General features: G+C 40.2%; 1 protein-coding gene across 1 annotated transcript in view; it reads left to right on the forward strand.

Annotated features, from left to right (window-relative positions):
• The window catches only part of ADAM22 (ADAM metallopeptidase domain 22), a 138,995-nt gene that overhangs the window by 92,569 nt on the left and 20,733 nt on the right, over positions 1-25,693 (forward strand). Inside the window, exons 10-26 of the mRNA XM_059818298.1 lie at positions 1,006-1,077; positions 2,109-2,275; positions 4,191-4,275; positions 4,727-4,817; positions 6,686-6,737; positions 8,599-8,698; positions 14,523-14,594; positions 15,113-15,205; positions 17,267-17,347; positions 17,576-17,626; positions 17,913-17,976; positions 18,498-18,603; positions 19,568-19,684; positions 20,394-20,562; positions 21,533-21,641; positions 22,614-22,704; positions 24,046-24,063. Of these exons, the coding sequence (XP_059674281.1) occupies positions 1,006-1,077; positions 2,109-2,275; positions 4,191-4,275; positions 4,727-4,817; positions 6,686-6,737; positions 8,599-8,698; positions 14,523-14,594; positions 15,113-15,205; positions 17,267-17,347; positions 17,576-17,626; positions 17,913-17,976; positions 18,498-18,603; positions 19,568-19,684; positions 20,394-20,562; positions 21,533-21,641; positions 22,614-22,704; positions 24,046-24,063 (1,538 nt within the window). The remainder of the gene's footprint in view (positions 1-1,005; positions 1,078-2,108; positions 2,276-4,190; positions 4,276-4,726; positions 4,818-6,685; positions 6,738-8,598; positions 8,699-14,522; positions 14,595-15,112; positions 15,206-17,266; positions 17,348-17,575; positions 17,627-17,912; positions 17,977-18,497; positions 18,604-19,567; positions 19,685-20,393; positions 20,563-21,532; positions 21,642-22,613; positions 22,705-24,045; positions 24,064-25,693) is intronic.

Here is a 25,693-nt window from a genome sequence, read left to right on the forward strand (position 1 = left end):
TGCAAATAGCGACTTGAGTCTTATTTCCCTTCGTTCCTGTGCTTCGTTTTCCATTTATTTTCCATTTCATCCTTTCTACCATTTTTAGCTTCACAGTGCTGTCTTTCTGGTTTTTAGTGTAACTTCCTCATTTTTGGTGGTTTTTCCCCCATTCCTGATTGAAAGCATGCCTTTCCCACCCCCTAACTGCTGGGCACTTGTTCTTGCCCACTAAAAGATCCTAACTTCAAGAAAATATGGACAACTTTCACTCCAAAATCAAGGATCATGGGACACAAGAGGGTTAAACATTTCTGAAAATCTTGGCCCTTTTGTCCTAAATTCTTCTAAAATACTTGTGACTTTCATACCCATGGTGCTCATTTATAAGTGGGTGTTTTTTGCAAACAGGAGTACCTGGACAGCTATCTTCAGTGTCATCTTAATAGCACTGTATTACAGATTTCAGTAAAGGTGCCATTGAAGTTTGATTGCTGAGGTGATTTGAACCAGTTACTGTGGCATTATAGAGTGTGAAATTGTACATGAAGAAATCCAGAAGACAGCTTAAGGGAGAGAACTGAAAAAAAATAGGAAGTCTGATAGATTAAAACATGGATGAAGGCACTCTTGGGGTAACACCTCTAAAGGAGTCTCAACTATGGAAGTTCTGTTGCTAATTTCTGTGTTGGCATTTGGAATTAACTTTAAAATTGCCAATAATAAAGATAATGAAGAGAATAACAATATATTCCTGTTCCTATAGCATTTTTCATTAAAGATCTTAGAGTATTTTCCAAACAGGAATTAATAGATCCTCACAATAGCTGTTGTAAAGTGTATCACTAATGTGTATTTCTGAGCAATTTTTGCGATTGCTTATTTATATTACATTCAGCACAGGAGACCAAACCTTGCACAGGGGTTTTACTGTTGATGTAGTTGCTTTTTACTTCGTGCTTTTTTGGAAATGGAGCTTATTTTTCCCAAGGCTGTGTATGTAATTTGTCTGTGTTTGTTTTGCAGTGTAAAAAGCACCGCTTGTCAGTCGGCCATACAAACAGCTATGCTAAATCGGTTGTGAACATGGCAGATTTAGTAAGTATCACTCAACTAAATGTTCTTTTACATGCGAGATGAGTTGCATGATTCTCCTGCTGAGAGATGCAGGAGTTGTCAGTTCATGGTATACCTAATAATAATATAAGTGAAGATCACAAATTTTCATCTAGAACTACAGTCAGCCACCTATAAAGCCATTGTCTAACATAAAGCATTAGAGATTTTTTGTGGCCTCAAACATTTAAGCATCCTGCTGGATCAATCCCTTGAGTCTGGGTTTTAAAGAGCACCTTAGATATGACAATTTTTAACGCAGGATCCCTATGTTGACAACCTGAAACCTGAAAGACAATCTGAAATTAGAATGCGCTAAAATTTATCCAGAAAAAGCTCATTTGAGTATATGAGTTAGAATAGGGACATACAGGTGGATTATGTGGATTGTATTTGTGACCCTAAATTGGATGAGCCACTGGCTCTTGCACCTTGCCCCAGGAAAGTACAACTAGAAAAAGAAAAATGCAGTTCGCGCTCTTGAAAGTATTTGGTGTGGAGTATTAACCCTGAGCAATGAAAGGATGGCCCTTTTTTCATGATTCAGCCAGCAGGAGGTTAAATACTCCTGTAGAAGTGTATAACAGTGTAAACTGTGGTTTTATAGATCACTATTTGGTATTAAGAGAGCCATCATGTGTCACTGGGGTGAGCTGGACATTACAAAAGGCCCATTAATTCCAAATCTTTGAACTATTTGGAATGGTTCTGTAGTAATTTCTCAAAAATCCCATCTCCCTTCTATGCATCTCTGCCTGTGTAGGACCTGCAAGGGATCTTTTTGTAGGGTGACAGAGCTGATTGAAGAATTAGGCCTAAAATTTAGATTTTACTTTGTTTTCATGTTTGTTTGTTGGTTTTAAGGGAGATAAAATCACCTAGGAGAACCTAAAGTGTGCTAGAACAAGCTAAATATTTAGTTACGTAAAAATGCAAGCTATTACAAAAAAGGGGTAAAACTCACCTTTATTCTATTTGACATAATATATTTGTTCATTCTGTTAATGTACTAGATATATAAAGAACAACTTAACACCAGGATAGTATTGGTTGCCATGGAAACCTGGGCTACTGATAACAAGTTCACCATATCTGAAAACCCCTTGGTGACCCTACGTGAGTTTATGAAATATAGGAGAGATTTTATCAGAGAGAAAAGTGATGCAGTTCACCTTTTTTCGTACGTAACCTTGTGTGATTTTTTATTACTGGGCTTTTTTTCTTTCCTTGGGGGTTGCTTGTCACAAGTGGCTGATGCATCTCCTTTCTGTTGTGTGTGTAATCCACAATAATTCAGAAAATAATGTTTCTGATGGGGAGGTGGGAAGAAGTTAATGCACAAACTGCCTGCCAGTGCAACTAGAGGTTTGAATCTCATTTTAGTTTTAACGTACTAAGCCCGAGCTGCATGCGCATGCATCCTTGGTTATTCTGTGTAATTGCTTACTCCGCAAGCGCAGCTGCCTGGAAGGTGATGCATGGTTCCACCTTGGAGGTTGACTTCTTCGTTAGTAGAGCACGGACAGCCCTGTTGTATTATGTAAAAGCAGAACATTCGTTTTCAAACCAATGAGGTTTCTTGCTTAAAAAGCACTATGGTGCTTTGTTGAATGACCTGCATGCTGCAGGATTACTGAAGTGATCCTTGAAACAGTTTGTTCTCCAGAGAGAAATGTGCTATAAGAATAAGTTGGCAGGAATGTTATTTTCTCTAAACCTCTTAATTGTTTTGGAAATAAGATTGATATAACAGAATATATATACAAAAATAGAGGAGAGGTTCATGGCTGAGATTTTTGATCCACACGAGACAGGCCAGCTGAATTGCTCTGTTGGAGTCCTTCTCCCTCTCTGCTGACTGTTGTAGGAGGCTATATGAATAAACTTAACCTAAACACCTCACTTTCACGTGACTCCAGTAGGGTACCAGGATACCCAACCCAACCGTCTCAGAATTTTTGCATGAGCTTAATTACTGTCATTGACTTGTGCCATGAAGAGAGCTAGTAAGATCTGCAAGTGGTGCTTGCAGATTTTGGTTTCTCTGTGTCTCAGTTCTTCATCTGTAAAATGGGAATCAGGTTTTCTCACATACTTCGTATATCTTGTCTGGTGATATTCTAAGGTCTTTGGGGGAAGTCTTGTTCTTATGAATGCTTGTGGATTGGCTAGGACAAAGAGGGCCCTATTTGCCCTGTGTCTGGGACTATGGATACCACTGTAACGCTAATTCCAGTGCTGTCTCTAACACCACCACTCATGTTTGAGGTATTGCATTCATAGGCTGTTTAGAAATACCAGTTTCTGAAATTGTGTCTGTGAGTGAGACATGGCTAAGTTGGGAGGTGAGGTTGGCTGGTGTGATGGTACGCTGGTTACAAACGAACTTATGCCTTCAGCACAGTTAGCCCATTGTATTGTTCCTTGACGTTTTTCTGTTTTCCTTTGAAAAAAACAATTTGCCACAGCTCGAATGGATCAATAGTCTGAAGTGGAGCAGAGTATATTTTGTCTCCAGTAACTGGCAGTCATTCATGCTGACATGGTCAGCACCAAAGGGACGATTAGCTTTAGGCTCAGAGTGCCTTGGATGAGATCGACTGTGGTTCCAGGGAGTTTTCACCTACCTCTGCATCAAGGAGCCACTAACGCATCTCCCTTTGAGTTTTGCTACATCAGCATTGCCCAACTAGACATGTGTCTTTTTATTAGTCACCCATGTGTTGGCAGCATGGTGGCCTCTCCTGTGCTTTGTTTGTAGCACGTGCCAGCGGAAGTCACTTGCTGCAGTAGTATGTCAACGAACAAAAGGCTGATGAGATTCAGGTGGTTTGGCAAAATAGTCCCCTTATGGTATTAAGGAGGAGGGAAGATGGTATAACTTTTCTGGAGTTAATTTGTCATGTGAGGTTTGTGAGTGGTTATCTGCTTTTCCCATTTTGTTTTTGCATAGTTTGCAGCATGGTGGTGGCAGCCAGCATTTGCAAATGCCAGTTTCTCATTTGAAAATTAGAAGGGTAAATAGTGGGATGGATAGGTGCAAAACTTATGAGCTGAGCAGGGTAAACTGTCTTTTCTTTTCCTTTTTGTCAAAGGGGGAGTCGATTTCAGAGCAGTCGGAGTGGTGTAGCTCACACTGGTGGAATCTGCTCCTTGCTTAAAGGCGGAGGTGTGAATGAGGTAGGTGGGGATACTGGTATGAGCAAAAAGTGGTGGAAATTTATCTGCACAGAATTTATCAGCACAGACATGCTCCTCAAAATATCTTGCTGCTTCTTTGCTGATGCAGGGTTTTAGTGCAGCTCTATAGAAGGGGTGTCTCAATGAGGAGTTATGAGTGAATAAAGTTAGATATGGATTCAAATACACTTTTCAGCAGATTCTGCAATATCCTGTCTTTCATACTTGCAGCCAGAATGGCAAGAAACAAACAGACTTTCTCTTACTTAACTTGTCCATAAACTAGCCATTTTTCCTCACTTGTCCGTTACCTAGCTGCTCTGAAGTAAGAGCTCTTAATGCTGTACATCTGGTTTTGCCTTTTATTGCCTTGAAATGAGAAAAGCTTCGCTTGCATCTGAGATACCTGTATGTAACTGATTACTCTTCCTCCCTTGCTTGTTTCTTTCAGTTTGGAAAGCCAGACTTAATGGCGGTTACTCTGGCACAGACCTTGGCCCAAAACATTGGCATTTTCTCGGACAGAAGAAAACTTATAAGTGGTAAGTTTGTTTGCTTTTTCACTTTGTCTCAAGAGAAAATCTTAAAAGGTGGAGGATCTTATCAATGTCTCTCTCATATGTATTTTTTTCCCCATATTTCTCACAATGTTGGAATATTTTCATTTTTCTTGTAATAACATGAAGAGAGACTGACATATCATTAATGTAAATGCTGTGATATCCCCCTGCCCATAACTGCTGGCAGCACTGGTGTCACCATTTCATTAAAAATAAATCATAAAGGTGTTTGCCACTTCCATTCATTTCACGAAGATCGATGTCACACCTACAGACTAAATGGCTGCCATCTTATGGTGCAAAGGTAGAAACATACATTATTAGACCTGGGGATGATGAGGAGCCACCTCAATCCTGTTATGCAGGATGATTTTGACAACATAGCTTTTTCCCTGTTTGCCTTGATTGGATTCCTCTTGTAGATTACCCAAATCTCCTGTATTTGCCACCCTACTGCTACCATTTCTCTGCTGTAACCTTGGTATTCAACTTCTCAGTAACCCCGATTTACCTGCAGTGCCTTAATTCAGATCTCCGCCCCCTGCAGCAGCACCTCACCCTCCCTGCTTCCATGTTATATGAAGTTCCAGCACATGGAGAACAATGGATGATTAAAATAATAATACACTTTTGAAACAATTTAGATGATGAATTGGAGTGCTTAGTTATTGGATCATGTGTACTTATGTGGCTTACATATTAAAATAATAAATTACTATATTGAATAATAGAACTCTGCTTAGGTGAATTTTGTTTTCAGGCATTGTAAAGACTATATAATGCAGAGATACATCTGCATGTAAAGTTTTTTGCAGTTTATGTAATTTTATTTTCAAAAATATTCAGAAATGTAGGACGGATGCTCTGTGCTACCAACATGTTCAGTATTAATTTTCCAGCTACATGTTATTGACCTGATACAGGGGCAGGGTAAAAGTGAAAATGATAATAGTGGTGATTCCCTTTCTTACAGCTTAGCAGAAGGGCAGGACATGGTTTTGGTGGGGAGGGAGGAGAATGCAACTGTTGGGCAGAGCCTTGTTTCCTTTTCAATTGTAGTTTTAAAATGGAAGCAATAAACTCATGTTCATGTATTACAGTAAGGCAAATTGCAGAACGAGAAAGATGAAAGTATACATGCAAAGCATATGTACAGAAATAGACAGAAGACAGTTTTGGAAGTGGAGGGCTGAGGCCAGAGCAAAGCAATCCCAGGCAGCCTGGCAGGGCAGAAGGGAGGGATGCCTTTTGCCTTTCGGGGAATTGCATGGGGAAGGGAGGCAGGCAGGGAAAGGAGGGAGAGCAGAGGAAGAAGCTGCTCGATCCTGCTGTGCTGGCTTGTGTTTACAGACCATTTTATGCACTTTTGTGTGCATTATTGTATGTGGTTTTTTTCAAGCGAAGATTTCCCCAGTCACATTAGCGTAATAGTAGAAGAGAACTAAAAAATTAGAAGAAGGGTTAAAACGATTTATTTTTTTTACTCTGAAAATTTGGGAATCAAATATCATGACACGGGAGAAGGCAGGAGAGCTTGACTCATGATTTGCAAGTGCTGGAGGCTGACACTGCAGTTTCCCCTAACTTCACTTTAAGAGAAGGAAAGAAAAACAGGACATATTTTCAAAGCTCAGGATTGCAGAGAGTCATGTATAGTTTTTGAAAGAAGGTTTGTCAGTGCGCATTGGTACACTTAAACTAAGGTGTGCAATAAACCAGCAAATTATTCTTTTCAATCTGTATTTAAATAAGAAGTGGAATTGACTACAGTGTGGTTTTTGTGATAAGAAATGTATTATTTGGGACTCATAAGACTCAAGATGCAAATTTATTTTTTTTGTTGTTGTCAGGTGAGTGTAAGTGTGAGGACACGTGGTCTGGATGCATAATGGGAGACACGGGGTAAGGCATTTCACTAGAGGAAAGTCATGTCCTTCATAGAATGACATAAAGGAAAGGTGTGAAAACATTTTCCGTGAATCACTTTTCAGAAAGTAAGGTATTAGCTGTACAACATATGTAGAAAAGACACTTTCAAAGAAATGTGTGAATAGGTCAGTTAATGAGAGGATATGTGAAGATATTTAGTGACCGCTGGTTTAACTCGCAAAGCACAGGGCTCAACAGCCAAGCCAGGTCATTGCAGAGAAGCAGAAGCATGCTCAGCTTCTTTTCTCCTGTGAGTTTGCTGTGGAGTTGTGGGAACAAACAATGACACATCCTAATTCTTGAAATACTATTACCAAATTGCTTAAGCATGTCTCATTTTCAGTGTTTCTGTTGGAATCTTTCATCTATATCTGTAATTTTTTAGCATCCAGTTTGTGTGATAATGTTAGAAAAATTGCTTCCATTGGAGGTTGAGTATGCTTATACCCACATATAATGTCACTGGAGAGATTTTATCTAAAGACTGGTGAATCAGCAAATTTTTGCTGCTAGATGAAATTTGATGCTTTCTAGTGTGTGTATTCAGACCTTAATTCTTCATATTACAGGCCTGTCTTCTGTCATGTATATGAATTAGTCTAGTTTTAGATATAGACAGTGCTTTTTAAATTAATTTCAAACTGACCCACAAATTTTCACAGTAGCTTTGTGGTCAGAACAATTTTGAACAAAGAAGCATATTTCCTTGAAAGGTCTTTGAAAATGTGAATGTGTGCCTTTTTCACCTTGACTACCTAAAAACACACTAGGTAGGATTTTTCTGATTTTTCTTATGTTAAAAAGCCAATCTGAGAAGCATTCTTGATTCTTGTAAAAGTGATTCCTTATCTAATGGTCTTTGAATTCTTCATCTGAAATCCAAACCTTTCAAATAATTAGGTACACAAAAAAAGCTTGTATTTATATAGCTTATTGATGAAGGATGGTGAATCCCACATTCTCTGTAGTCTTTAGACCTAAATCATGAACACTAGAGATGGAAAAGATCAATTATGGTTTGCAAGCCATCATTCCTGGCAATGCAGGATTATTTTGTATAGCACTTCTGCTAATACTTTTTTATCCAGTGATGAGCTGATACAGGAGAGCCCTTGAGACTCTAAAATCTGCTTGAAGCACAAGTACTTTCATGACTAAGGACCTAAATATAAAGATCACTGAAGTTACTTTGGGAAAAAGTCTTGGAAGTCTTTGCATGGAAAGGATCTATGCAAAGATTCTGTGCATCATACTGTTTTTAGGTGGTGCACTGTGCCTTAGGTTGGCACTCTGTATTCAAATGAAATTTATTCAGTGGGGCACATGAGCGAGGGAAGCCGAAATGTTAGCTGATGTTTGTTAGAAGCATGTTTTAAAATGGCATAACTCTATTATATAAAAATTTTGTGGGCCAGGAGAGCAATTTCACCTAAGAGGGGAATGAACTATGAGCAATCTTTGTCTCCTGTAGTATGTATGGGAAGAAATAAATGTATTTCTGAGATCAGGCCCGTTAGTGGAACAGGTCATGTTTGTGAGAATTACACATTGTGTAATAAGATTTGTAGTATTTGGCAAGCAATAACTTAGTGAAATATTTTAGACCTCTCACTTTCCATGAGCTCTGTGTCATTGTTGAAAGTTCTTTGTCATTTACTAAAACGATTTACAAGTTAGATTGAGATACAAGCAGATAGTTACTCTGATTCTGAACAGTGTGTTTTTGTACTTTTTCTAAAGTATAACATTATATTTCTCCTCCTCTTTTGAAAAAAGAAAATATAGTGTAAGAAGCACTATAGAAAGTAATCTTGCTACCTTTTTTACTGTGCAGGTATTATCTTCCAAGCAAGTTCTCCAAATGTGATATTGAAGAGTATCATGAATTTTTAAACAATGGAGGTGGAGCCTGCCTTTTCAATAAACCAACCAAAGTAAGCATTACCTTATTATTGAGTATTATTTCTATTCTATTTCTAATTTAGATGAAACCAAGAAGAATGAAAATGATAAAGTTGGAAAAAAAACCCACCTGTAATTTTGATATTTTTGGTTCTCTCCAAGTTCTAAATTTTCTGGTGACACATGAGTGCAAGTACCTGATTTTAGTTCATAGTAGTTTGGAAATTATATTTAAATAATTTTTTAATAAGTGGTTTCATGTCCAACAGAGTTCCCACAGGCTTTGATCTAGAACCATCCCTCATGCAATTTGTTCTGCATATTGTAAATCCAATATGATGCGGAATTTATTTGCTGAGGTTTCAAGTGTCTTGGTAAACTTTTGCACAGCTTGAATTCTAATTTGCATTGAACTGATGTCTTTTGGTACACATCTCTGCAGGCTGAAGTAAGATTGCTTTTATTTCACATCTGTCTCAAGATGAAGACACAGCTCCTAGAGCCTCTGCAGGGGGTGCACTGCTGCGCAGCCCAGCAGCTTTGCAGGCACCAGTGGTTACAAGTGGTTGTGATATTCCCCCTGTTTGGAAAAGGCAAATTTTTTACAATGGCTTTCAGAATGGAGTTTGAAAACTGGGACTAGTTTTTCTAAAGCTGGAAGAGGCAGAGCAGGAGAGAAAGCCCTGAGGAGTAGGGGACAGACACTGGGAGGGCCCATGGCTGCTGGGCACCCGTCACACTCCTCGTTCCCCAGGAGCTGCTCACATGGTCCCCATCACTGTCACCAGGGTCTGCCATCCTCTGAACTGTGTGTGCTGGGGCAGAAACATGTCTGGTGAGAAGTTATCATCTTAGCCCTGTGTTAGCTCCTTCCAGGCCAGTGCATGTGGCTCTGCATAGCCCTGCCTTGTGCTGGGTAGTCCCCCAGACAGGGAAGGCTTGCGAATCTCTGCTGGACCCTGGTCCTCAGTGCCACTGGCCTCATTTAGCAGGAGGCATTACCTCCCTAAAGGCTTGGGGGCGGGAGAGCTACAAAAGCATCTGGACCGACTGAAATGACTGACCCATCCCCTCCAAATTTGCCTCTAAAGTACGAAATCATAAGTCTGCATAAGTCTTGGAAAACAGGAGAAGTGGGGAATATCTCTTCAGATAGTATTTGCCTTTTCTTTGCTTCTCTTGTCTCAATTTTGGCCTGCTAAACAGGTATATTCACGTGAAGGATGCAAAGAGTATGAAATGATTAAATGAGACATTTAAGGGAGATAAATACAAAATAAAGCTAAAGAAACTCCAGCCAAGATGCCAGCACTTCTACAATGGAGGATTTGTAGCACGATTTCAGTATATTCCCGCTCCATTTACTGAAGCATGTGTTAAAATGTAAAGTAAAGGATAATGATCTTGACTCTTTTCTATATATAATTAATGTTATCCTCTATTTAATGGCTGTCCTTCAACAAGCAAAGGAAAGAGGCTAAGGCAGAAAGACAGTCCAACGTGGAAAAAAGACTTGGTAGCTGAGGTGGTCACAGATGTAAAAGAGAAAGTCAGTTCTGGAGTGATGCACATTCTTCCTGGAGTGGCTGAGAAAAAGTGCATGTTGTGACAACCACAGCATTTCAATAAAAGGAAGAGAAGGCATCAAATCTGGATAAGCTGAGTCTGCTTATCTCTCAAAGGTCTCCTTTTCATGGAAGAATGTATTATTAAAAGTGGAGAGGAAGCACTGTAATTCATTAATAAGATGTAAGATTTCTCATTCTTTAAAATGCACCTGCATTTTAGAAGTTTGCTTTTTCCCATCTCATTAAAGGTTGAGAGAAATATTGGTGGTTTTATTTCTTTGCTGAGTGAATTGTTTCTGTAGTGTAATGTGTTTTATTTGGGTTTGTTTTAGCGATTATGTTCATTTGCACATCTGTCACTTGGAAAAAAGCAATTACTCTCACCTCAATCTAGATTGGCAGCATTTAAAATTTTTTCTAATGGCATGTGGAAATGTGAAAGTTAGATGTGGAAGCCAGGGTGATTTAGACTCTTTTATGTATTGTTGTTTGGATTGGTTTAAAATTATTGTCAATGGATGTCTGTCTAATTCACAAGGCTATCAAAGACATGTGTTTCCTAGCAAAGGTGGTGAAACACAAACTTACTTTTGCTTTTCAAAAAATACGAGATAAAGGAGAACTGATGTGACAAGATGCAGTGTTTGACAGTGCTCCACTGTAAGATCAGCTGTGATCCCAAAAATTACATCAATGACTGCTGGAGCAGATTGAGTGTATGCTCTTTTCAAATGAATGGATGAAGTATATGACTTTTGGGGAAAAGTTACCCAATTTTCTTTTCATGTTTTTTCCTTCCATTTCATATTTAGCTGTCCCTATGTACTGCAGCAGATTGGCCCAATGTTTTAAGGCAGGACCCTCTGTTACTGCCATCTACTTGTCTGTACTGTGCAGCATACCTAGAGATACTGAAGAAGTTAAGATGTCTGGAAAAATATGTAGGAAACAAGCAGTTTTAACAACTCTTTAATAATTCTAAAAGATAATTGCTTGCTTACAATTAATGTAACATTCTGCATATGCATTTCATGCTGCAGTCAAAGTTCCATTTCAATAGGGGGATCTAATAATAGCATGTCAGCCTGTACCACAAGCCTCAGGCTGGTTTGTGGCACAGTGAAGTGTGCGGGATGATGCTCCATCCTGTGGATTACTGGCAGAAAAGCAGCAGCTAGAGAAAAATGCACTGTACCTCATGAGCAACGTACTTGTGTAGGTGGCTCGTAAACAGAGTGATTTCTGGAAAGATCCTAATTTAATTGGAGAACTTGGAGGACAATCTGCAAAATTTTAGTCTTGGTAATGCACTTATATGCCTTCTTATTTATGTAATAAAAGTACTTTTATGTTTTGTTATGCCCAAAGGAAAAAAAAGACATTTTCTTTCTGAAGAACTACTTCTAGAAATTCTAGGAAAATGGAAACAATGCAATTGGAAAGAGCAGAGTATAGGTGTCCATTAAAAGATAACATAGCATGGGTCCTATGTGCAAAATGGTAAATGAATCTTGCCTCTGGCAAAGGAAAGTACTAGTACAAATATACACATTTAGACATTTTAAGTTCTAGTTTAGCGGGGAGCCTGAAGAGAAGGGGAGGAAGCCTCACCAGCTATACTAGTGACACATGCTTATGGAAAACTGCTGAAAGTTCCCAATTGTGGTAGAGAAAAAGGGAAGGAAAAAGCATCCGACTGCAACAAAAACTGACAAAGAAACCCAGCCTCTTCCCTCTCCATGCATTTCTGAGCCACGTGCTCCCAAAGGACAATTTTTTAGTGCTATTCATTCTGAAGGTAGGAGAAGTAAAGAGGGGGCTGAGCAGAACTGCTGCTTTGGGCTTACGGAGGGCTGACTTTGGCCTGTTTAGGAGCCTGGTGGACAGAGTCCCTTGGGAGGCAGTCCTGAAGGACAAATGAGTCCAGGAAGGCTGGGCACTCTTCAAGAAGGAATTCTTAAAGGCACAGGAGCAGGCCAGCCCCGTGTGCTGGAAGACGAGCCGGCAGGGAAGAAGACTGGCCTGGCTGAACTGAGAGCTTTGGGTGGAACTCAGGAAAAAGAAGAGAGTTTATGACCTTTGAAAAAGGGGCAGGCAACTCAGGAAGACTACAAGGATGTTATGAGGCTTTGCAGGGAGAAAATTGGAAGGACCAAAGCCCAACTAGAACTTAACCTGGCCTCTGCCATAAAAGGCAATAAAAATGTTCCTATAAGTACATCAGCAACAAAAGGAGGGCTAAGGAGAATGTTCATCCTTTACTGGACGCGGGGGGAAATACAGTGACAAAGGCTGAGGAAAAGTCTGAGGTACTTAATGCATTCTTTGCCTCAGTCTTTAATAGTAAGACCAGTTGTTCTCTGGGTACCCAGCCTCCTGTCATGGTAGATGGGGACGGGGAGCAGAATGAAGCCCCCACAATCCATAGGGAAATGGTTAGTGACCTGCTACACCACTTAGACACCCACAAGTCTATGGGACCAGATGGGCTCCACCCAAGGGTACTGAGGGAGCTGGCAGAAGTGCTCACCAAGCCACTTCCCATCATCTACCAGCAGTCCTGGACTAACGGGGGAGTTCCCAGTGGACTGGAAGTTAGCAAATGTGATGCCCATCTACAGGAAGGTCTGGACGGAGGATCTGGGGAACTACAGGCCTGTCAGCCTGACCTCGGTGCCAGGGAAGATTATGGAGCAGATCATCTTGAATGCCATGACGCAGTATGTATGGGACAAGCAGGTTATCAAGCCCAGTCAGCACGGGTTTATGAGAGACAGGTCCTGCTTCACTAACCTGATCTTCTATGACAAGGTGACCTGCTTAATGGATGAGGGAAAGGCTGTGGATATAGTCCACCTAGACTTCAGTAAGGCCTTTGACACCGTTTCCCACAGCATTCTCTTGGAGAAACTTGGCTGCTCATGGCTTGGACGAGCGCATTCTTTGCTGGGTAAAAAACTGTCTGGATGGCCAGGCCCAAAGGGTTGTGATGAATGGAGTTAAATCCAGTTGGCAACTGGTCACAAGTGGTGTTCCCCAGGGCTCAGTACTGGGACGGTCTTGTTTAATATCCTTATCAATGATCTGGATGAGGGGATCGAGTGCACCCTCAGCAAGTTTGCAGATGACACCAAGTTGGGCGGGAGTGTTGATCTGCTTGAGGGTAGGAAGGCTCCGCAGAGGGATCTGGACAGGCTGGATCGATGGGCCAAGGTCAACTGTATGAGGTTTAATAAGGCCAAGTGCCGAGTCCTGCACTTGGGTCACAACAACCCCATGCAACGCTACAGGCTTGGGGAAGAGTGGCTGGAAAGCTGCCTGGCAGAAAAGGACCTGGGGGTGTTGATGAGCCAGCAGTGTGCCCAGGTGGCCAAGAAGGCCAACGGCATCCTGGCCTGTATCAGAAACAGTGTGGCCAGCAGGAGTAGGGAGGTGATCGTGCCCCTGTACTCGGCACTGGTGAGGCCGCACCTCGAATCCTGTGTTCAGTTTTGGGCCCCTCACTACAAGAAGGCCATTGAGGTGCTGGAGCGTGTCCGGAGAAGGGCGACGAAGCTGGTGAGGGGTCTGGAGCACAAGTCTTATGAGGAGCGTTTGAGAGAGCTGGGGTTGTTTAGCCTGGAGAAGAGGAGTCTGAGGGGAGACCTCATCGCTCTCTACAACTACCTGAAAGGGGGTTGCAGAGAGGTGGGTGTTGGTCTCTCCTCCCAAGTGACAAGTGATAGGACAAGAAGAAATGGCCACAAGTTGTGACGTGTGGATGAGGTGCTTAGGGACATGGTTTAGTGGTGGACTTAGGAGGGTTAGGTTTATGGTTGTACTTGATGGTCTTAAAGGTCTTTTCCAACCTAAATGATTCTATGATTCTGTAGTATTATGCAGGCATCAGCTGGGGACACAGCCCTCATCAGTTGAATTCCAGAACAACAGCAATTGTAACACCTGTGATGATAATTAAAGTGTCATATTGTTTTAACGTTTTTCTTTTATTGTCACACTTTTTGTTTTTGATTGTGGCTTCCGCTCAAACTGAATCTGCTGTAAAAATGGCAGTCTCACACAAAAGATGCCATGTGACTCTGCAGTATTGCTGAATTAATTCACAGCATTGTTCATTCTCTCACATTTCGTTTGTGTTGTTTCTAGTCTGCTTCTTCCTGAGTTGTGGATATTGCATTTTGGTTAATGCATTTGGAGTGCTAGCTAAACAAACATGTTGTACAGAATAAATATGACATGGATTCCCTTAGGAGAGACATGCCCTTTGATTTCTGATTTTGCCCTGCAGCTTCTGGATCCTCCGGAATGTGGTAATGGCTTTGTGGAAGATGGAGAAGAGTGTGACTGTGGGACGATAGCAGTGAGTGCAATGTACTTTAAATTAACAGCTAGATTCTCCAGGACATGGTGCTGCCCATCACTGCTGTTGACTTTAACTGGAGGAAGACAGGCAATGTTAAGGTCCTGCGGCAAGGGACTCGTCATTTCTTACATTTTTCCATCATGTTTAACACAATGTGGGCCAGCTTTTTTGTTTTATCACCACACAAATTCTGAAGAGTAATAGCAACAGCTACCTGTGCAGAATCAGGCCTTGAAAGATGTTAAAGTGTTTTCCTAGATGGGAACATGACTCTGCTCAGTGCTAAAATGTCAGTATTTAGTGATTAACACTGTGAAGTTAGGAAAGTTATTTCCTATATTGCATAGCAAACAGCTGTGCATGAGCTTCGTACATGACAGTGCATGCACCTCCAGGTGCCTAAAAGCTTGGTTAAAAATCTGTTCAGGTAGCACGCTAAGATGAGAAGTAATAAGAGAGCTTGGGGCTCATCTGCTTTTCCCATGTATTCTGTTATAAATGTGTGTGTTCCTCAGGAGTGTGCCAGTGAAGGAGGAGAGTGCTGCAATACTTGCACCCTGACGGCAGGTTCCCAGTGCAGCAACGGGCTTTGCTGTCGGAAGTGCCGGGTAAGGGCAGTGACCTTCACTGCAGCGTCCTGACGGTAATGCATCCAGGTGGCTACAGGCACCACAGCACGTCTTTTTCCTTGCAGACTTCGTGTTGCCTTTTCTGAAAGCATGCATTTTAAAATTAGCTGAAAACTGGTTCATCTGCAGCTATTCTCTGTCTTTTAGTCTGGGCTTCTTGGGGCAGGAATTGTGATCAAATGCAGAGGTGAATTAAAGCCTTTCAGTTTCAGAAAAGCTTGAATCAGGTTGAAGTTCCACGAGGTTTCATTAGATGTTCAAATATGCATGTCCTTACCCATATGCTTCTCCCAACACCTTACGTGTTGCTCTGGATTTGGCCCATGAGACTGAATGGGAAAATCATACCACAGAGGCCCAAGAGAAGGATATTGTAAAAAAACCCAAAAATACACAGCTAGCAGAACTATTCAGAACTGTTCATCTAAAAGACACCTGACTTCAATTTTAGTTAGGTCTGCCTGTGTCTCCTTATGTTTAGACTGACTGAAATCCCATTGAGTAAAGGAGGTTTAACCAGATCTTGGCTGTAAGGGAGCCCAGCTAAATATGACTTCAAATAGTTGTTTATACTAATTTAGTAATAATGATAATTATTATTAATGTTATTAAAACTGTGGTGTACTATGTGTGATACTTTTGTCTTTGTCTGTGGGCATTTGTGGGTTTCATTTCCTTAGGAGGAACTTTAGTAATAACTGTGGACCACATTCTTGACTTCATGCTCATCCTAATGCTAAAAAAAGAAAAAGCACAGATTATGCTGGAAGAGATCACATTTCCCTAAGCACATTCCTTTTTTTCAATATAATGTAAAAGATTAGTAGATTGCCAATGTGGGTGAATTTTGTTCAAGTATCCAAGTCACACAGGCACCATATAAGACTCTCAGAAAAAAATTAAGCTTCTGTGTACTTACATTATTTTTGCAAATGAGTCAGGGGTTTATCTACATTCAGAGTGGCGAGGGTGAGCCAATGAAGAGAAAGGCAGAATTTTGCAAAACATGTGTCCCTAGGAGGTCTTAATCAGGACAACTCAAAAGGCCATATATAACAGTTCCCAAACTTGGGGTTACCTTCCCCTGTAATACCCTGCCTGAAAGCAGGAGTGAAGGGGGGATTGTAAGCAAAACATGGTGGGTGTACATCCCAGCATCTGTAGTGTCTCTGACAACTTTCCTGTCTGCATTTTTCCAGAGACTGGTAGAGAAAAGATAAGCTGAAGGCTGAGAAAGTACCAGAGTCTAGCTGTTCCACTGACATATGCCTGTTCACACCAGCTGTGGAGTTAGCAGTTGTCCCCAAAAAAATGTATGAGCATGCAGATCCAGGAAAAAAAGTCACAGAGCTGCAAAATGAACTGGGTATCACAGACTTAAGAAACCTTTCAGGGAAAATATGGGGTCTGCACTAACAGTTGCCACTAATGGGATGTCTTCCTGCTCTTACAGGTCTTGAGAGCACAGAAGTCTTTAACCAAAATGCCTATTTTACGTCACTGATACATTTTTCGTTGTTAAATATCTGTTCACTTAGAAAAGGGTGTCAAACTGTATGGAATTCAGTACATTTATCTGTTCTACAATGGAGCGTTGTAATAACCATAGTGTTTATACCTAAAGCTTAGCACTGTTCTTCATCCCTAGAAAGAAGATCAGGATCGTTCTCCCTGTTTTATAAAGAAGAATAAAATAGTCACAAAACGGTGCAATGACCTAGTCAAGATAATGCTGCAAGCCACTGCAGTATTGGTTTGATAAACGCCAGGGGTCCTGTGTCCCGGGATAGCACTTAGCTGGCTCAGCCCCACACTTGATGCAGTCAGGAGGGGGTGCCTCAGAGAGTGGTACCACTTGCACCAGTAAATGGCCAGTGGCTTGACAGGTGCAATGTCCACACCAGGGAAAGGAGTCTTCCCACTTCAGTCAGCATGTGAAAATTTCCCATTTTTCATTTTAGTTAAAACTCTAAGAAAGCATTGAATTTAAGGCAAGATATGAAGAAATCAAGACCCTAATATTCTGTCCATTTTTTTCAGTTTGAACCTAAAGGAGTTTTGTGCCGAGAAGCAGTGAATGATTGTGATATTGCAGAGAACTGCACAGGAAATTCCAGTCAGGTGATTTTTATATCTTCTATCCAAGAGATGAAAAAACCCACCTGTAGTCTCTCAATCAGTATGAATGTTACTGTTTTGTATAGTAAGGTGTATAAAGAATGAATTAAACCTGCTGATTCTGAAAAAAACAGCATGATACTGAAATAATTTTCCATACAACATTTGTTGTATGCTTTGCTTCCATGTTTGTCTGATCTATGATCTATTAGTTATTTTCTCTTTCTATAGTGTTCTCCCAATATTCATAAAATGGATGGATATTCATGTGATAACAAGCAGGTAATTAGCACGTCAATTTGTTTTACATTCTTTATGCTTTTATAGGTTGCTTTGTATATATTTTGGTTAAAGATCTTTGGAAGTCATCTGGGACAGTTCTGCTGACATTCCTGAGTTTTGGGTGCTAGTTATATTTTGGAGCTAAGCATTTAAATGAACAGAAAGTAGAATCAGGTAGTAGTTGCCTCAATATAAAGCATTTGACAGATCTGTATATTAAACAAATACATATTTTGGAAAATCAAGTTACTTGAAACTTTTTCTGTGTTTTTTCTTTCTTTTCTAGGGTATTTGCTTTGGAGGACGATGTAAAACCAGGGACCGGCAGTGTAAATATATCTGGGGTGAAAGTGAGTGAATGTTATTGTTTCTAAGTCAGTCATGTGGCTTGAAAGATTATCTTTGAGAAAAGTTATGGAAGAGACATATTCAGAACCATTAAAACCAGCTAGGACTGTATGTCCCTTCCCCTCTTCCCTCCTCTTTTTGTCTTTCCATCCTCTTTTCCAGCTCTTTCTCTAGTGTTGGTTAACTTACTGGTGATTATTCTGAAGTCTTAGGTTTAACTTGTCATTAATAACCACCTAGGGAGCCTATACTCATTTTTATTGATTTATTTCAGTGGCTTCTGGACATTTTTGACCAATAAACCCTGGTCGATCTGAACAAAATCTTAAAACAGTCCTGTGGTGCCAACATAAAACTTTTAATTGAGAACACTGTGCAGAGTTTCACAGGACACCTGCAGACTATTGGTCCTGCAGTTCACAGATTGGGAAGCTCTGCTTGCTTTGATTGTGCATTGCCATTTCCCAGGACCTGGCTTTTCGAACTCTTCATCATCTTAGAAGAGATTTGTTTCTGTTTTTAGAAGTGACAGCTGCTGACAGGTACTGCTATGAGAAGCTGAATATTGAAGGGACTGAGAAAGGAAACTGTGGAAGAGACAAGGACTCTTGGATACAGTGCAATAAACAGTAAGTTGATCCATTTAGAAAACAACTGGTATGAGATTTTTATCCCTGATCCAGTTCTTTAGCTGGCGTGAAGAGGCTGAAAAAACTTCTGTACAGAACTGACTTCTCCTGGCCTTCTTCTGCAGACCTTAGTGCAGGAAATTCTGGAGGGAGAGGAGTGTCAAGAGGAGATGATCTCTGTCAACAAGAGCATCATCTGAGTTTTGGGAGCACTTGGACAAAAGTGGTCCTAGTGCTCTTGGTGAGGCTTAGCAGTGCAGAGGAGTGCAGCCTGTGGTTTCATGTCTCAGTGTGGTGGTCACCTTTTATGCTGCGCCATTGCATTTCTGAACCTTTCACCAGTCCTCATCAAACTGCACCCTGTTTTTTCATGAGTCCTCCATTCTGTCAATGCCATTTGAATTATAGTACTGTCTACAGGTGAACTAATGTCCTTTCCCACCTTTCTGTGCAGATTTGATAACTTTACTTTTGTTCCACTACAAATTCATGAGTAAAAAATATTCAGTAGTACAGGAGAGGCCAGACAGTGCACAAGTCTCCACACGAGTTGTAAAATCCCTTCAACAGTTGAATTAAACTTGGTGTCTCTAGTTCCCTTACATATGTGTCATATGGTTTTTTAAAGCCAGTATCTACTGCTTCTCCTCTATGGGCCAGTTACTCTATCTTAATAGGATAATAAATCAATTTGATGTGTTTTGTTCTTGACAGCTCCCTGCTTGCTATTACTCAGAGCATTTTTGATAATATATCTTAAAAAAGACTCTTTTCCCAGTCTAAGCTCCGAGGAGAGCAATTTTCTTGGGAAACAAGACATTATTTATGGGAGTTACTGTCAGTGGGAGAAAAGCAAGGAATAACAAATACGTTACAAAGCAAGTGAAGAAAACCACATTTTTTTGATTGTCCGTTTTTACTGAATTTTCTTTTCAGTGAGTATCTGTTTACTCTCTAAATGCAGGGATGTGCTTTGTGGATACCTTCTGTGCTCCAATATATCCAGTGTGCCCAGACTTGGAGAACTTGATGGTGAAATCACATCGTCAGTCTTGCAGTTTGGAAGAGTCTACAATTGCAGGTAATTGGAAATCCTGAAAACAGAACAGACACAATCAATATCCATCTTGCATGGAAAAGCAGCTTTCTCATTCCTAAGTGGAGAACAACTGTTTCCATTAATTTTTTTTTTCTGTTAACACATAACCATTATTCTAGCTCAACCCTTGTTAAGCTTCAGCAGCTTGACTACATGTGGGGAGTGCAGCTGTTTTGCAGTCCCCTCTGTGTAGTAGTTAATTTTGCCTGTAGAGACATAATACTCTTGGCCTCTTGATTTTACATTCTTTCATGTTTGTGAAGTACTTAATGTACTCAAAATACTTAGACATATGCCTGCACTGCCAAAGCTAACTGGCAGCTTAATATGTTGCCATATGTTAGCTGAATCCCAATTATAGACCTGGTGTGTTCTCATAGCTTCACACAACTGTAAAATGAAACAAAGTCCTACACAAGTAAACTCAATGTTTTATCCGACACTAGCTTTTACACAGGAAAAATGGTCTTCGTTTTCACCATTAAATTAATTTGTTTGATGTAGATATACTGCGTTTTGGTTTGTTTCACCGTAGGGCCAGTGAGGTAAATAAGCCAATGCTTTCTCTTTCCTGGTCCTGGGCATCGCATAACACAGACAGAAATGAAGGCAGCAGCCCAGAGCCCAGTTCCTCAAGCAGTTCCATCTAATCACAGCACAAGTCTCTGGGGTCCTCTTGGTTATTTTGCAGTGGTGGCCATGTGAAGCTTGATGAGGAGACGGACCTGGGCTATGTGGAGAATGGGACGCCATGCGGGCCGAACATGGTGTGCCTTGAGCATCGCTGCCTCCCCACCGAGGCCTTCAACTTCAGTACCTGCCCAGGCACCACAGACAGCCAAATTTGTTCAGGACACGGTGTATGTTCTTGTACTCTTTCATCCTTTTTCCTGTTTTTGCTGAGTATCTGGCGTTGTGTAGTGTATTAGCTAGACCTTTCAGGAAGCCAGCGGCGTGACTCTAGAAGTCTTTATACTGGAGAAGCTTTTGAAAAGGAAAGGGGGAGGAGGCATGTAAATAAGCAAAATGCATACCATTCAAGGCATCTTAAACAATGACTCACAGTAAGTACGTATTAGTTTTGCAAAAATTTTATCGATCAATTCTTTTGCTATCACTTCTGCTAACTTGGTATTTCCTCAGGCAACGTACTGAAGAATATAGGGGTTTAAGAACTGAGAAACTTGGGTCTCTGTCCTTCCAGATGCTCTTTTTATTTCCCTCTGTATTATGTCAACAGCCAAAAAGGTTCATAAAGTTGTTGGCTTTTGTTGGACTTTGCTCTAGAGAAGAGGGCAGTGAGCTGGCTCTTGGCTAGTGGCAGCTTCTCCGCTCAGTGCACAGCCTATGGCTTTGCTGTGGCCCTGGCAAGTGCCTTAGTCATTCACACAGTTTGAAAGAGTGTCCAGGTTCCTACGGCTGAGCTGAGATCAAAGGATTTGTTCTCTCATAACGTCTTTTGTCTTTTAGACTGCATTAGATCTCCCTTCTTTATTTGAAATTAACCACTTCATCATATTTTGAAAAAATAGAATCATTGAGGTTCAGAGTCTCCCAAAGCAATTATAAATAGCTTTATTAAATATATATTACATTAAAATATATTAAGATACTTAATACATACTACATATATTTATATAAAAAGTACAATAATACATTTAATAAATTTATATCTAACATATAAATTAAAATTGCTGTATATTAAAATGTTTTTCAAAATTTTGCAGGCAGTCAAAATCAGTGCTATATGACTGTATGTATACTGTAGGTATTAATTATGGGAATACATTAATTTTATGATTTTATTCTGAGCTATACTTTTGGCTGCAGGTTTGTAGCAATGAAATAAAGTGTGTCTGTGACCGATTCTGGGGAGGAGATGACTGCAGTTCTCGCATCAAAGATGATATATTTTTTGATAAAGATGCCATCAATAAAGGTAGGTTGTTAGAATTTTTAGCAATAACTGGAAAAGCTTGGATTTGAGGAAGGTTCATTAAGCAAAACTAGATCTCCTGCTCTTTCAGTTAGCATACAACATGATGCACTATTAGGAGGCTCATTCCCTTCCCTTTCTCTCACAGCAGAAGCACTCAGTGTTTGTGAATGAGGTCTCAGATCTGGGGCTGGGTGTGAGTGATGCTGCTCACAAGCACTCAGTACACCTCGCGGGGCTGGTACCAGTGTGTCCAGTTGTACCTTGTTTGTCCCAATGATCTGAGTGGCTTTATTAAGTACATTGGTAGATTAGGACAAGCAAAAAGTTACTGGGACTTCTCGTGTCTAGATGGAAAGGTAATGTTGCTTACATGATTGGTTTTTATTTGTAGAGTCGATTTTTTATACATGGCCAATATGCAGAATGTTGGCACACCAATTTTTTGGATTTTATGTTTTTTTGAGTGAAAGTTTTTATTCATCTTTAGACTTGCATACAAGAGAAAGATATATTGTGGAAAAATGAGGGTGTAAATGTCTTTCATTATAAATTCTGTGGGGGGACAGTTTTGCCATCTTCCAGAATGTCCCTTTTGGTTAGTTTATTCAGCTATGGAAGGGTTTTGAGCAAAAACAAAAAAAGTCACTTTTATTCCAATGTAAGCATGTATTTGCCAGGCAGGTTATAAGGATGTAAACTACAGCAGTTTAATATTGGTAACATATTGGCATACCTGGCATAACTTTCCCATGTAGCAAGTGTTCAGTTAAGGGAAACAGGCACAGAGTTCAAAGCTTGATTTACAAATGATCTGTTTATGTCCATGCTATACTTCAAGATTATATCACTGGTTACAGTTAATCAGTCTAGTGCAAGTTGTCCAAGCAGGGTTTTGAAAGACAATGCATTTACTGGTTTTGTATCTTTTTCTCCTAAAACCCTGTATATTTTTCCCCTTTCTTGTGTTTCCAGGTGTTGTTAGCACAAATATAATAATAGGGGCTATTGCTGGCACCATTTTAGTGTTGGCTCTCGTTTTAGGAATAACTGGTTGGGGTTACAAGTAAGTAAATTGTGTTCTTCTTAATACGGTTAAAAATATGTTTATTTCATCTGATAGCTGATAATGTCATGAAAAGAACAATTCAAACATAATGTAAAAAATCCAAATTGGATTATACTTGTACAGTGACATTTTTATAGTATAGCTTTTTTCAAGCAATTCTTACGTGTGTATGTGGTTTTGGAGAGCTTGATCCAGGTTTGAAATTTATTTCTTACTTAGTTATTTTCTTTTCTTTTTTCATAGACGATCAGATTATGATTTTACTGTATCTGACAAAGGAAATACAAGAACACAGTCTGATTCAATTATAAATCTTCCCTAATGATGAAGTAAATTTAGCAAGATTATCCTTCAGTCAGTCAGTAAAGCATTTAACCATAGGCTTCTTAAACAGGTGTTTATATTCAGTCAGCTTAACCTGAAATTAATTCAGGCGCATTTTTCGGTAAGAGAGGGATCTGTAATTTGCAAATAAGGTGCAAGTTCTCTCCTGGTGTAGAGCTGTCAGTGTTCCACTCACTGAAAGGCAGAATGGGTTTTTTTAGCCTAACTGATCTTTTTCAGTTTTCTCCTGTTGTGAATTTCTTCTAAAAACAGAGGGGTTTAGGTTTTTTGCATGTATTAAAAAAAGATTCAAGGTTCTTACTTTGTCACTCGTGTTTGGGTGAGACTGGCTCTTGAAGTCCTTCCTCCACGGGTCCTTGGTGTGCTTGGAGGGCAGGGCAGGGCAGGTTCAGCTGCAGGCAGTGCTGTAGCTGGGACACGGCCCCAGCAGTTTGGCGTAATGAACTGGCAGATCCCCTGCTGGTTTGTTAGACTGAGGTGGGCTGAGGGCAGCTCAGAAGTACATAATGAAAGAAGCATTTGGAAAGAAGCGTGAAGATTAGGATAGTAAAAAGGTAGGTTATGCTGTCTTGGTATATCACCCTCAGCTTCTGGCTGTATCTGAAAATCTAGACTTCTATTTTGAGTACAACTCCAAAAGTTAAGGGCTCATTTTGAGATCACATCTAGCCAGTGGGATCAGTTTTTGGATGTGGAGGGCAAGAGTGCACCTTTCACTAGCAGCTTCACAGTGAATAGACGTAAACTCATAAACTGCACCTCCAACTTAGCACTGAGTTTAGCCATCATGAATATATTTTCTTTGTTTATTCTGATTTAGTATGTTTATGAGTATGTTTATTTCAGAAGTGTTTTCTGTAGAAATATTTTGAGCAAAAATTTCATTCTGCATACATTGCTTTTCTCTTTACATTTTTTTTTCTCTTACTGACCATGTATACGTGCATACTGATAACTCACTCTTCTTTCTTTCTCTTCTCTTTGTATGGAAAGAAACTACAGAAGACAGAGGTATGTGATAAAACTAATGGAATGTGTTTTAGAAAGCTCTGAAAATAGCTTTTCTTCTCTCTTGGTCATTTACATGCTGTAAAGAAAATACGGTGATCACTGTATTTTCTATAAAGAAAATATAGTGTTGAATTATCATATGTTAAATAATACTTGCTTGAATATATGAAGTTGGTATTTATTCTATAAATGCATTGCTTGAAATCCTGATTTCACTGGATTTAGGAGCAAAAATAATGTTTACTTCTGAGATAGACTATTTTATTTAGAAAAACAAGAGAATATTTCCAATAAGAGAGACTGAAAATCTGCTATGAAAGATGAAAGCGCTCTTGGGAGGCTGAGATTGAATAATTAATATTAACATGATGTTCAGGAGCCTTTTGAGACAAATTCATTCCTGGAGCTTCTTTGCAGTTAAAAATACAACGCAGTTAAATTGCTGTGCAAATGAAGAGCCCGTTCTTTCCCGCCACCCTGCTTGATTGATTTGTAGCTAAAGCACAGTACCATCTTCAGTACAGGGCTAAGCTTTCACCCTTTCAAGCTTGTGGCAAAAACCAAACAGTTCCTCGTGACTGGGGTTTGGCTCCTGGAAGACCGACCACCTCCCTTTGATCAGTCATCTCCCCAGCAGGTGGGTCTTCTGGGAAGGAGTCGGCTCCTTCCTCTCCCAGTCCCCTGCAGATAAGAGGGTTTCTCCAATTCCCCTGTTTTCCGCCTGTATCACCACCTCCTGGTCCAAGCTGCTGCTTTGTTTGTTGCCGCTACCTGTTGTGCTTGTTCTCCGTTTCCACTACCTGTGTAGCGCTTTCTCTGCCAGGCTCAAAATACTTGCAAAAAGCAGAAAAGCTCTGACAAGTGCTGGTTTCACACTACAAGGTTAGATAGGTGGTAGGAACGGTAATGGGAAAAAGGCAGAGCTATTGAAGTCAAGCCTTGTGGAGAGGTTGGTGGATAGGAAATGTCACCTGGCACAAGGAAAGCAGAACTTCAGGGTTTGGTGCTGCTTAAGTGGCACAGGATGTATCTGTAAGCACAGACTAACATGGCCATCAAGTCACTCAACGGTGGGTGTATCAGTGTTGGCTGAGGACAGAGCAGCCAAAACCTTGAAATACAGAAAGAGACCGCCCCCGTGCATATTTGCATTGGAGTATTAGAGAATCTAACTTTTTCAAATTCCCTCATCTCCAGAAATTAGTATGTGGGCAGAGAGCTGTGAGTGTGCAGTCAGTTTGCAGCTGTGTCTGTGGGCATGGGCAGAGTGGAAACCAGCATAAGCTGAGGCTTTTGAAGATGATGGAGGGCTCCATCATTTTAAAGATGATGCAGATATTTAGCAACTAAATCTGTTTCATGCAGAAAATGAAGTTCTATAGGCTGACTTCTAAATAGAATAATTTTGGGTATGTACAAGGAGTGCTCCATAGATGGAAAAACCAGACATCCATCAGAGTGTCCAGTGTGTTCCTTTTTTTTAATTGTTTATGATTACTTCTAAAATAAAGATGAAAACAAGCTGTTGAGGTATTTTTGAGCATTACATAAGGAATGATATTTGGTAGTACTAAGCAACTGAAATGAGTAAACTGAAAGTAATAAAAAGAGCAAATTAGCAAGGATTCTG

This window comes from Gavia stellata, chromosome 6, assembly GCF_030936135.1.
Source record: "Gavia stellata isolate bGavSte3 chromosome 6, bGavSte3.hap2, whole genome shotgun sequence".
NCBI classification, from domain to species: Eukaryota; Metazoa; Chordata; class Aves; order Gaviiformes; family Gaviidae; genus Gavia; species Gavia stellata.